Source organism: Mastigoproctus giganteus, chromosome 6 (genome assembly GCF_048544385.1).
Source record: "Mastigoproctus giganteus isolate SK-2022 chromosome 6, ASM4854438v1, whole genome shotgun sequence".
NCBI classification, from domain to species: Eukaryota; Metazoa; Arthropoda; class Arachnida; order Uropygi; family Thelyphonidae; genus Mastigoproctus; species Mastigoproctus giganteus.
Window position 1 is genome coordinate 61,452,071 of NC_143580.1, and position 12,748 is coordinate 61,464,818.

The window sequence follows — 12,748 nt, forward strand, 5'->3', positions numbered from 1 at the left end:
ATATTCTGCAAATCGTAACAAAAATGCTGATACTTCAGTTTATTTCTGGGAAATAAACTACTGAGGTATCTTCTTCTTCTAGTTTTAAAGACATATACAGGGATCCCCTTGACTAGAGTTCCAAAATGAAGGCTTTGATGTTTTTTGGCCTTAATGCGTTTTGTACTGAGTCCTTGTATGAGTGCGAGTGGTTGAAATTTCTTACTTAGATCATTCAGAAGGTAGCTAATATTAGTGTCCAATATTAAATGAGTCCCTCTCCCAGTTTTGTTTTATTGACCGGCAGGAGAGAAGACAGCTAATGATTAATCAGGCAGCTTAGTTGCCTAATTTATATATTAAGAGAACGCCCTTCATTTTTTCAATAACCAGTCTTTAAAAAAAACTCGATGTCATTGGAGAAAAATGAAACCATTTCTCCACTGGTCTTATCTTTTCCATCTCACCTTGTTGATCTTATACCACATTTTCCCTCCGACATATTCAAGTTAAATCATGTTTCAACTAAAGCTAAAAATGAAAGTCATTCACACAAGAGAACACTTTTCAGTTGTTTCAAGCTTGATCTTTTAATTGGGACAATCATTGAAAGTGGTAAATATATGATTTGTTTTCTTCACCGAATTGAGATGATGTTGTTGTTTTTATTTTACAGCAAAAGCTTTTAACCTGTGTTCCACGATCACCTAGGGAGTCCATGGATGGGTTTCAGTGGATCCGTGTACCTGGTGCACGGATCCACTGAAAACAATAAAAATTTGTCTATATTTAGGATGGCACAGAAAATTAAAGATTTTTTTATCTGTAATTTTGCAATCAATTAACGGGAGTTCGTAATTTTCAAGAGGACCCTCACTTGGACAGTGCCACCACCGCCAGTTTTAAGGTATTGATTTTCCAGTAGAATTAAAGTTTCCTTTTTTTTTATTCAACGAATGAATCTCCAATATAGTGAAGGAAATCGATCTCCAATGCACTGAAATAAAATCTAAGAAAATGTGTGTTATGTTTACTTGAATTATTCTGGGGATTCTCAAAGTGGTCAGTGACCCGAAAAAAATTTAAGAACCACTGCTTTACAGGTTAGCACAAGATGAGCTCTCAGAATGATATTTGCGTATATATATATTCTTGTTCTTTGGATACTTTTCTTTTGTTGTTGTTTTGTAGTTGAAGATGAGTTCCTGGTTAGTGTCCTGAAGTAAAAATGTTTTCAGAACTAAAAACTGAACCAAGGATATGAGGTGTCAATGTACTGTGTCCGTAAATTGGTGTATTATTTGATCGGTTTTCCTGTTTCGCCGGATGAAAAATTTGATTTTCTTGGGAAGAGGAGTAGAAGTTTGGTTTGCTTCGGAAGATGCCAGAGGAGCAAGCCTTTCTCACAGAAAGGCTTGCTCCAGGGAAAGAGAGAAAACATAAAATAACTTAATGGGATGCAAAGCTTTGGGTTGGTACACCACACAGCGAATTGAAAGTACGAAATTAATATGCTTTAGATTCTAAGGACACTGAAAAAGTGTGTAATTATTGGATTCCAAATGAATACTGGTCACTACTGCGACTCAATTTAACTGATTAATACTTTAAAGAGGACAGTCAACATATCTGGAAGAGATGATGGTCCGACTTCCGACTATTTGTTATGTAGGGAGGATTAAACAGAATCGGTTTTACAATTGATTTTGTCTTATGGGATCTGAATCCTGAGCACCAAGCATTATCAGGTTATTGCTGATTAAGTGACCAGTACCTACCATGTATACGCTCTTGTGTGTGTATTGTATTTGCTTTATACTTTTTGTCAACAAAGAATCATATAATCATAAATCCATGGACTCTCGCAACTTCATATAAATGCAAATCTAAATTTCCTCGGATCAAATGAGAATACTTTAAACATGATCACAGGGAAAGCTAGACACACACCTTGATAGCACATAAGTCCAACAGAAGCGCTCGCAATAATATCAAGTGCAGTATTGGAGGACATTTTGAAAGGATGAGACTATAATAATTGATGAGGAAAGGGAGAGGGTTTCTACAACTACGGAAAAGTTGCAGCGTGTAATTCTCGGTCAAAGGCCTGAGCCTGGATCCAGTTACCGTGGATATGTCACAGCTGTAAATTCCTGCCAAGATTAACAAAAAAAAAAGGAATCTTAGAAAACTATTGGATGCGAAATGGCTGATCACTGCCAACAGGATTATGAAATTATGCTTGATGTAGCGAACTCTTGGACAACTTGAAAATAATCGTGGAATTCATTCGTGGAGTCGAAACAAAATGTATTTGTTGAACAAGAAACTTCAATATAGCACACACATGCCGATTTATTTCGCAAGTAACTGAATGTCTTCATAGCAGCGTAATGGGGATGGGCATGGCTGGAATGCAATGAGACAGAATAACCCAGAATAGCCCAGAATTAAAATATACACTGTATATTACAAATTCTTCCCATTTTGACAGAATTCAAACCCATTGGGCAATGACATAATTGGAAGGTGACATGTCTCGTCAAGTTAACCATTTATACATTAAAATTCGGTCGCCAGTGGAATTTAATGGTACTTTTAATTGTTATAAGTGTTCAGATAAATCACCATGATGTTTTATAAAAATGGGCCTGATGAGGAAACTTGTGGGGCTTCATGTTGGAGCCAGATACGAACCTGCAGTATTTAGTGCCATTTTGTTCACTTGCAAATTGAACAGTAGGCACAATTTCTATGCCACGAGAATATTCTCCACCATATAATATCACCTTAGAAGCTTCCACACTGTTTAGGGACAAGTAAAGAATTATTAAAACTTAGTTCTGTGTTCCACTTCTTTAATCTAGTTCTAGTTTATTACACAAGTATGAGTGTATTTATTATGTTACTATTGATAACGTATTAAAAATTGCCATTGCTTTCATACAGCCGCTCTAGTCGTTTAATTTGTTTTATAGCATAAGACTGGGATTCCATCAAAATGTCCTCCATCACCTCGTCCATGTACAATTTATTTATAAAGCTCCTTTCAATACCATTAAGAGTTTTATTCCCTTTTTCCACTTCGATTGGGTTTTCTGACGTGGATGATCCATAACTTAATCACAAATAACAAAAATAAATCTCGCAAACATTTTGTTTCCTGCAAGTCTTCTCATCTGTATTCGTTGTGTTCTGCATTGAATCTAAGTTATCAGGTCTACCGTTAAAACAGTTTGAGCTTTATGAACATAAAATACTGTCTGAGTATCCACTCATTTCTCATGAGAACATCCAGTTGAAAGACTTGCTGACAACACTAATTTGTTTGTCCAGACTTTTGTCCAGATTTATACTTGGCTTAAATCTTCTCCTTAACTTCCAAGTCTGTATAGTTCCATCAATTTTGGTGCAGAGGATGTTAATATAGCTATTTCTGTTATTAAAGATGGCATCTCGCTGGGGTTGAACTCCTTTCTCATAATTATTTACAAGAATTGTAAATTGTTCTTTTCTCCTCTCCTTACAATTTTTTTCAACTTTGTTTACTTCATGATTATTATCCAATGGCCCTCAAGAAAGCTCATATTGTCGAAGTTGGACTTAAATCTACCTACCTTAATTATAAATCTACTATGATTATTAATATACTCTCCAAAAGTTTCTGGAACCATTTTTCAATGGCAGTTCCTTTTAATCATTAAAACTGGCTTCATTCACCTTCATCTGCCTACTCCTTTTCATAGACTTGACCTCAATGACATTTTCTCACCATTGTCTTATTTCATTTCACTTATAAATCGTCTGCTTCAATCGCATTTAATTTTCTTTTACAGTTGTTACTGGCGCCCCACAAGGTTCTACTCTTGGAACACCGTTCTTTGTTATATACATTAACGGCTTTAAACATTTTCAGAATTATATTCACAAATATCTCTTCACGTATGCCTATATAATTAATAATGGTAGTAACGCAAGGACTTGAGGCTTCTAAAAGTCCAATTATACAATTTCTTGTGCTTTTAGAATACTTGGTATGATCTGGATGTCTTCGGGAGTCTTCCATGAGACAAAGCTGTTCCATTTCTTTAAATGCAATTAGTATTAATTACTGCTGATTGGAAATATTGTCTGAACTCGCGTCCGAAGTACTCCCTGGATTATCTTTGTACTGTTTGGTCCCTTCCTCTGAACATCACCCAATAACATCAATTAGTGAATTCTTCCGTTGACTCGCTTCAGGTTATTGGGTCCCTCTGCTCTTAAGTTTAATGATTGTTAATCCTCTGACTTTGTTAATCCTCCATAGACCAACTATTAAATTTTGTAACTTCTGAGTCGCATTTGTGGGTTACTTTCCTTCAATGAGATGTCTTTTCGTTCTCTTTCTTTTAAGATGGAAGTGCTTGTGTCGACTTCAACCGAATCAATTAGGTTTTACACCATCTTGTCCTTTTCATCAGTTATTTCTTTACTGAGGTGATGTTTCGGCTAAATTTCTTTGTTTACTTAATCTGCACATGCGTTTGTCTTTGAATGATCTCTCACTGTCTCGGACATATGCAAGTCGGTGCAGCTAATAAACTGGACACTCAATGCATATGATTGTAATGCCGAGAAAATTGTGCCTGATAATGCAAGTAAGCTACTTCAAAAACAAAGGCATACAGTTTTATTTTTTTTTTCTATACGGTGCTTTTTATTTTTTCTCTATACGGTACATTTTATACGGTACCGTATTTTTTGGACTATATGACGCAGTTTTTGTTTTCTCAAAAAAATGCTTTAGAATTACCATGCATCTTGAAATTTAATGGTTCTCCAAGTACTGAAACAACGCGTTTTCTAGGATCTACTCTCGGCAGTTTACTTAGTTTCAGAATCCCTCCCCATCTTGACCGGGTCTCGATAGGCACCGAAGGTTTCCCAGGAATGAGAAATTATTATTATGCTGGGACCTAGATGAGGAAATTTAAAAATGATCACGAGCTGGGGAACTTCACAAGTTATATTTCAATGAATCTATCCACTTCGAAAACCACTTTATGCATTAGTGAAGTTTTCCATATGGTAGTTTTTTCTTTAAAATAAAAACTGAAGGAGAGCTTTTATTTTAAAGAGCAAGAAAAAAAAAATAAATGTTACATTTCTGGTTTTGCCATCTTTAAAGATGGAAGTACCGGAAAACTTGTATATAGCGAAGCATTTTTCTTGACCATAAGACACACGATATTTAAAATATCTTGGTGCGTCTTATGGTCCAAAAAATACGGTAACTATAAAATGTACGCAAATTACTTAAAGAGTTTTAGCACTGCTTTTCTCAGCCTGTTTTTATTATCAATGATTTATTAATTTCAGTCCAAATTGCCGGATATTTCGAGAGCCTAATTAATGGAATGGGAAAAAACTCGTTTACTAGCAGCTGTTGCTGAATTTATTTGAAAAGTGGAGCTTGTTTTGGATAACGTTGGAAGAGAAAAAAAATCTTATTTTCTTTATTTATTAATATCAAAAAAATATTCAGGTTCGGCAGAATATTCAACAGACAAGTCTATCTTACTGAAAAGAAAAATGGGATGCACAAATAGTTGAGTGGTGTTCCGGATGGGGTGAAATATTTCCCAGAAGTATTTACAACTATCAATCTCTTCTACATTCAAAAGAAAGCTTGGACATTAACTAGAAATAAAATTACTGTTGCTAGGTTGAGGACGAGACCCATTCTCCTTTAGAATTCAACCTTCTGTACTCACTGGGCCGACATTGATGAAACACTAAAATTAAAACGCGAAGTACCAAAGAGGAAAGAGTTCATTCATATTCATCTACAACCTGTCCTGGGTGTTAAATTCTTACAATAGTGTATCTATCCTTTAGATTCCGTCTTCAGATTTGTACAGTATCTGGACAAAATAATGGAAACACCTAAATACTAGCCAATATGGCACTGATACGGAATGAGAATCTACAAGAGCCCTCGTGGGTACCATAGTTGGTAGAATCGCCGCTATCCCCACACCGGGTGGAAAAGACCCTAGTTTGAATCCTGTCAATGACTTTAACAATTTTTATGAGCCATTCTCACAATGTCACTGAGTGTTTCCATAATTCTGTCCATGACCTGTATATGTTTAAAATTTATTGGTAATATTCTCTCAGATTGATGTCGTAATGTGCCTAACTTGAGCCATGAATCTTTCGATAATAAGATCTTCATAATAAAGATGAGCTTCTTATTACGCCATTTCTTTAAACGGTCATTATGCAAATGAATCATCGTTGGGATGATGACCAGTAATAATAGGAGTTAAGTAGAAAATTTTCGCATGAAGAAATTTTAGAAGGCCAAGATAAGTTTGTTTTTTTTTTATATAATTATAGTCATAAACAAAAAGAGAATATTTTCATAAGTAATGGTTGAAAACTGGATTAGAAGTTGTTGATCAGCTAGCTAATTTTAAATATTTCTCCCATAAAAAAGCTTATTTTTAAGAAATATAAAGGTTATTCAAGAAGCATTTAATAATTGATGTTTTTAATTTAGACTTGGACAGATTAATTAGAAGGTTGCACTTTCGAAAAATCCAATGATTGGCCTCTAATTTCCCGAAATTAGGGGAATAGAAATAAAAATATCCCATCAGGATAAGCTCGAGTCCCATCAGGCTGAGTCTGTGATAAGAAGTAATATTGAAATGGTTGACATTTTGTACTTCATGTAGTTTGGTTGCTTTGGAATTTATATAATACATTATTAATATACTATGTTTAATCTAAACATTCTTAATGGATTGACAAAGGTCATTCTTTGGAATCTTTCAGCTTTCCAGTGTTCTCAGGAAGAGAGGTGTTTGTGTGTTGACATCACCATCAATTGCACTGCACTGACTTTGATGGCAGTACCGGAAAAAATAGAATCGGAAATATCCCGTGTGTGAGTCAGCCTTCTTTATTATGTTGTTTAAAAGAAACTGTAATGGTAAATATTAATTAACTACATTATTTTTTTCCTTATTTTAATGCTCCAAAAAATATGAACTCAAGTAGGATGAATGTGGTCAGTTTCCAGAAAGATCATTACAACTTGCAGTCTTAGTGGTAATGCCTTCGCTTGACATTGAATCCACATTGGTCAAAACAATTCACAGATGACTGAACAATCTGCTTCATCAATATATATTGTGATTGTAATGAAAGTGCATTCGCAGATTCGAGTGCAGCTGCCACTGCTCAGTTCTTCAAGAAATACAGGCCTAGAATATGCAAATTGAGCTGTGCGGCCGTTTTAAAATATCATAGCGAAGCATCTGAACTGCTCAAACGGATCTGCTGATGCTACTGCTTTGAAAGGACTCTCAGGAGACTGGAGGCAGGATGGACCAAAGTCATCGAATTGGTTGTTAAATCGGTTCCAAGAGACTCTAGACCATTCATGGGCATCCAGATCAGTGTTGTAGACCATCAACAAGAGATATGCATATCAACCTAAACTATCCGAAATCGTCTGGACTTTTTTTTTTTTTTTTTTGAGAACACCTATTGTATGTTCCATTGTGTCGACATCGAAGGGTCAAATGGATGTGGGCACTGGAATATTGTAAATTGGACTGACGAGGAACAGCGCAAGTCCTCTTCACAGATGAATTCAGGTATAGCCTCCAGTTGGTTTCTTGTCGGGTCCCAGCGTTCTGGGAAAGAGAAATCCGAAACAGCCCTATGTACGTACAGAAACACAGTTCGATGGAACTGGATTGTTGATATGGGACAAAATCAGTCTATTATTTTCCCAACCTCAAACATTGCAAATAACGGGCCTCATGAAATGAGATCTTGCTACCCATAGCCTTCCCTATGCTGATATTGCCTGCGAAGAGTTGGTTCTGATGGATGACAACGCTCAACCCCAAAACGCAGAATTGGTCAATAAGACGTTGGGCTGAGTCCTCAACAACTGATTCTATCGCTGTATCACAGGTTACAAAAACTGTTCCGAAAAAAAAAGTTTACAGTACTTCGCTGCTGATGGCCATAATCCAATAAAGCTAGCAATTACTTCACTCTAATATTTACAATGACATAGTTTGCGCATTCTGTGATTTTCTAATTGTTTCTACCCGTGTATTCACTCGGTTCTCCAAATATTTTATCAATATACTACAGCACTGTATCTAATACATTATTAATGCATAGAACCAGAGGTCTGTTAAGACGGGAGCCTTGAAGCGACCGCATCCAAAGCGCCAGCTCTCAGGGATGGCAAAATGAATAGTATCAATGGGATCCTATCAGGTAGTGGGGAGGCAGCATTTCCTGTGCATCCGGGTGCTTAAAAGTCTTGCAATAGACCTGCATAGAACCATTCCAGTTAGATTCAAGAGGCGTTCGTATACAGGGATATTACTTCTCTAATATTCTGGTAGAGAAGTGAATTTTATGACTTCTCTTGAAATTCACCGTTTACTACTTGCCATGTTAGTCCAGAAGTTCAGAGCTCAGGATCTGCCTCGACCGCAAAGCACAGAGCGTTAGTAAAACAACAGTCAGTTTTTGGCCAATCGTCTTGTAACCATACATGAGATCACCAGCGGACTCAGCATACTACAGGATCGACTGCAGAAGTAGTGCTGCAGCATCCATCCGACAGTCTCGAACTGTCACCTATCGACTATTTCATCTTCAGCTTCGTGAAGGTGCTGAAGATGAGGTAGTCGGTGGGTAATAAGTCACATATTTGTTTCCCCAGCAGCCAGGGAATTCCACTCTGAGGTTGCGTCACTCCTGATAGACCTAGGAATGTAAATTATTTTATTTTATTTAAATTTAAAAGGATATAAAATGACATGAATTAATATTTTGTTTTCTTCGATATTGCCTTGCAGAATTTTACAACGGAATCTTTTTGGTCCGGTCCTTCAGGAAAACATGTTCATGGGACTTCAACGAGTTACATATTTGTAAGTCTAGAAATACTAACCATCCCATTATGTTCAATGAAATGAAGTTTATTCTCGTGATTTTGATTTGTTAAAATTTATAAATAAAATTTAATCTTTAAGAAGCAAAGGAGCATTTACGAGTATAACAAGAGACTTCATCTTAAATCCTGAATTCCATAAGCCAAACTAACGATGTCCTGTTGTTTAGATGAATGCAATGACCTGGAATGTTACTGAAAAGATCAGCGATATAATACTCCAATTTTCTTTCTCTTACGCAACCATACTGATTCAGGCAGAGACAACCATAATATTACAAAAGACAGATAAAACAAAAAAGTCATTTGCTGACACCAGACGTCGCAACCATCTATGGCTTCCAGTTATCAGAATTATTAATGTTCAAGATTCCGAGTTTCTGAGGCTTCGAAATTAAAACCAAACTCACCCAGAATATAATTTAACTCCTCTGCATGTATATAATAATATCGTATATGATTTTAAACGCTTATAAGGAATAAATATAAAATTTATTTCAAGGTATTCACAGCTAAAAAAGCCTTCTTTTTCTTATATTTACTGATTTCAATTACTTCATGGGGTTCCTTCTCTTTTCCTTATAGTTTATACAAGAGAATTATATAAAGAAAATGTTTCATGAATCACCTTATTTTGTATGTAAATTAAGGAGACCTCGACTGAAGTATTAAGTATACATCGTTACTAGCCTCTCATAATGTATTGCTGGGGTTTGTTAATTCAGCTCCTGGAAAACTTTCATCTCAGTGCTTCAAGGTTACTTATCTGACGAAATTATTTATCCCCGAATTAATTAACTATCTGGAACCAACCAGGCGTAACTCATTCAGAAGACCTGGAACTATTCTGATGTTTACGAAGATGCAAACTGGTTGATAAAGAACTTACCATGATCTTGAAATGTATAGAGAACGTAGGATCATTAATATGAGGTTTGTGAGCTCCCTTTAACAATGAACATCACAGACATGTGGATCTTGATGTACTCGGATGGATGAATCTTTAGGTATGAGACTGATAATATTTCCCAAAGAATAAAAAGGAAAAATACAATGGGGTACGAAAAATAGGCACATAGTGAGTGTGTTAAGTTGAGTTGTTTAACTTTAGGCGCCAAGGCCGCTGAAGCATGAGGCGTTCAGTATGTTCTGTTTTACTTCTAGTATTCTTTGGGTTATGTCTGTTTTGCTGGATGAAAAACCTGAGGAGTCCTCGCGCGAGACCGACTAACTTGGTCAAGGTACGAGTAAGATCTTATAAAAATTCCTTCCATTAAGATTCGAACCAAAATATCAGTGCTTTGAATGAACCAATCACAGTTTTTCATTTGAATGAAGTTTTTGCGTTTGTATGGGGATGAGTTGCCCCGGTATTGCACTGCATGCTTTAAACAAAAAGAAGAATTGAATTGCATATTTTTATATAAATAGCAATATGCTTTTCCATTGGAGCAGTGTTTTTATTTAAAGTACGTAGCGCACTCAGACAACTCGTGATGAAATTCCTCCACAATATGAGATCGATGCACTTAGCAGCAATCCTTCACTCTTTTAATTATCAAATGGAGACGATTTTAAACATTAAAAGAGAAAACTAAGTTATATATGAAAATAATTACTTTTTGTTTTCAATTTTCCATTAAGATGCTTTCCATTTTTATTTAGTTGGACACCAATGCGCTAAGTTTTAACTTTCTGTAAAATGCAAAGAAAATACGTAATCTTCTTGAATACGTACTTTTATATGCAATTGGAATTAGCTGGATTACATAATAAGGATGGATTACAACAGAACCACTGTCGTCAATAAAATATTTAGACTGGTTTTTTAAAAAATCAATCGAAAGTTTAAACCCAGAAAGCTTCCAACTCAGTGAGCTGGAAGATTTCTCTTTCGATTCAAACAGTGAAAAAAATCTTAATAGAAACAGCTGCGTTTTAGCTAATAGAGAACTCAGAGGTAACTTCGTTTACAAGTGCCAACATTAGTTACACTTTCTTTTAAGAATGAGTATTAATCACTGAAGTCATCGAGAAATTCAAACTGTTATTTCTTTCCCATTAATATTAAAAGTAATCTTCGTACTGTTTATGTTAAGAAAGAAATTGATGTAAAAGAAATGTCAAATTCCCTAAGGCATGATCAAATAATCCTGTTTATGACTTTATCTAAAGATTTTCCCTTTGGGGATTTAAGAAATGCAGAATGAATTGTTCAATAATGGAATGGGTTTTTTTATTTGGAAATACAATAATTATTTCCTTACTCCAAAGGATTATTATATTTGATAAGAGCATTAGTCCGAAATTCTAATAAAAACAATTAGGAGGTCGTTCGTATTTCCTCCCTAACAATCTTCTTTTCAATGTTGTTATTTCAAATAATCAAAAGTTAATTAAGCCAACGCAAGCTCAGCTTTTAGGCAGCAAAATTTTAATTTATAAACTGTAATACTCATCGAATTTTAACATCAAATGCAAAAATTGCAGCCCTAAAATGAAGAGGGTTCAGAGGATATATAGCCTAAACTTAAAAATAAGTGAAATAGCCCTGGGTATTTATATACAGTTAAATATTACTGTATATGAATTGATAAAATCGTTAATTTGTATGAGTAGCTTAAGGAAAATCAAGTTTGGTAAAATATATATTACCCATAATATCGTGAAACAAGTCACCAAGTTGCATAGGTCTTGCACTTCAATTAAATAGCCACCATTCCCTAAGGAGAAGTATGTTATTTGTAGTGTGGACCTTCATCAGGTGGATAAACAGACCACAGTCCAGTGATGGCGGAATATGTCCACAATATGAGATGAAGTTCATGAACATAAAAACTACTGCATCAAAAATAACTGCAGAAATTAATGCAAGTCTCAGCAATCCAGTTTGCCGAGAACTTCATAAAGGTGAAATTTGTGGCAAAGCTGCTATTGTCAGCCCACCGTTACCGATGGTAACTCTAGAAAGAGGATGCGATGGTGTAAGGAACAAAAACTGAACACTTGATGATTGGAAACGTCATATTTTAAGAAGAATCGTCAGTCACTTTTTCAAACATCAGAGAGAGAGTTTAAATTTGGCGAATTCCAAAAGGAAGCGCATCATCCTGTCTTGTTCTAACCATCAAACATGGAGGAAGATCAGCAATGGTTTGTACAGCAATATCTTGGTATTCTTTAGGTCCTATAATCACCCTGAATGGGCGAATTACTGCGACTGATTATTCTGATATTCTGAATGACCAGGTTCATATCATGGCGCAAACATTGTTTCCCACAAACGATACCATTTTTGAAAATGATGATACTCCAATACACACAGCCAGATATGTCCAATCTTGGTTCAAGCAAAATGAAACTGAAGCTAAGCATCTCCAATAGCCTGCGCAATCGCCAGACTTAAACGTTATTGGGTCATTGTAGGCATATTTAGATAGGAGAGTGAGAAGAGATTTCCTTCACCTTCATCACTAAAGGAGTTTGAAACATTCATCCATGAAGAATAGTCCAATATTCCTCTAAAGACAATTCAATATTTATTTGAATCTATTCGATGTAGACTACAAGGTTGTTTTAAAAGCATAAGGTGGCCCAATACCATATTAGTGCACACCTGTAACTCTTATCACAGGTGTTTCCGTTATTTTGCCCACCTCTGTACTTTCATAATGCTAATTAGGAAAGATTTATTTAAAAATTGAACAAAAAAGGACCAAGTTCATTAATGATACCATCATCGAAAGGAAACAATCCATACTGAAGAGCAAGCTAAGTATATTTTATACGAAA

At 35.5% G+C, this 12,748-nt stretch overlaps 1 protein-coding gene across 1 annotated transcript in view; it reads left to right on the forward strand.

Moving 5' to 3' along the window:
* LOC150084343 (G protein-coupled receptor GRL101-like) overlaps positions 1 to 12,748 on the forward strand; it is a 129,073-nt gene that overhangs the window by 94,016 nt on the left and 22,309 nt on the right. Inside the window, exons 14-15 of the mRNA XM_090376190.1 lie at positions 6,805 to 6,916; positions 8,862 to 8,936. Coding sequence (XP_090232316.1) covers positions 6,805 to 6,916; positions 8,862 to 8,936 — 187 coding nt within the window. The remainder of the gene's footprint in view (positions 1 to 6,804; positions 6,917 to 8,861; positions 8,937 to 12,748) is intronic.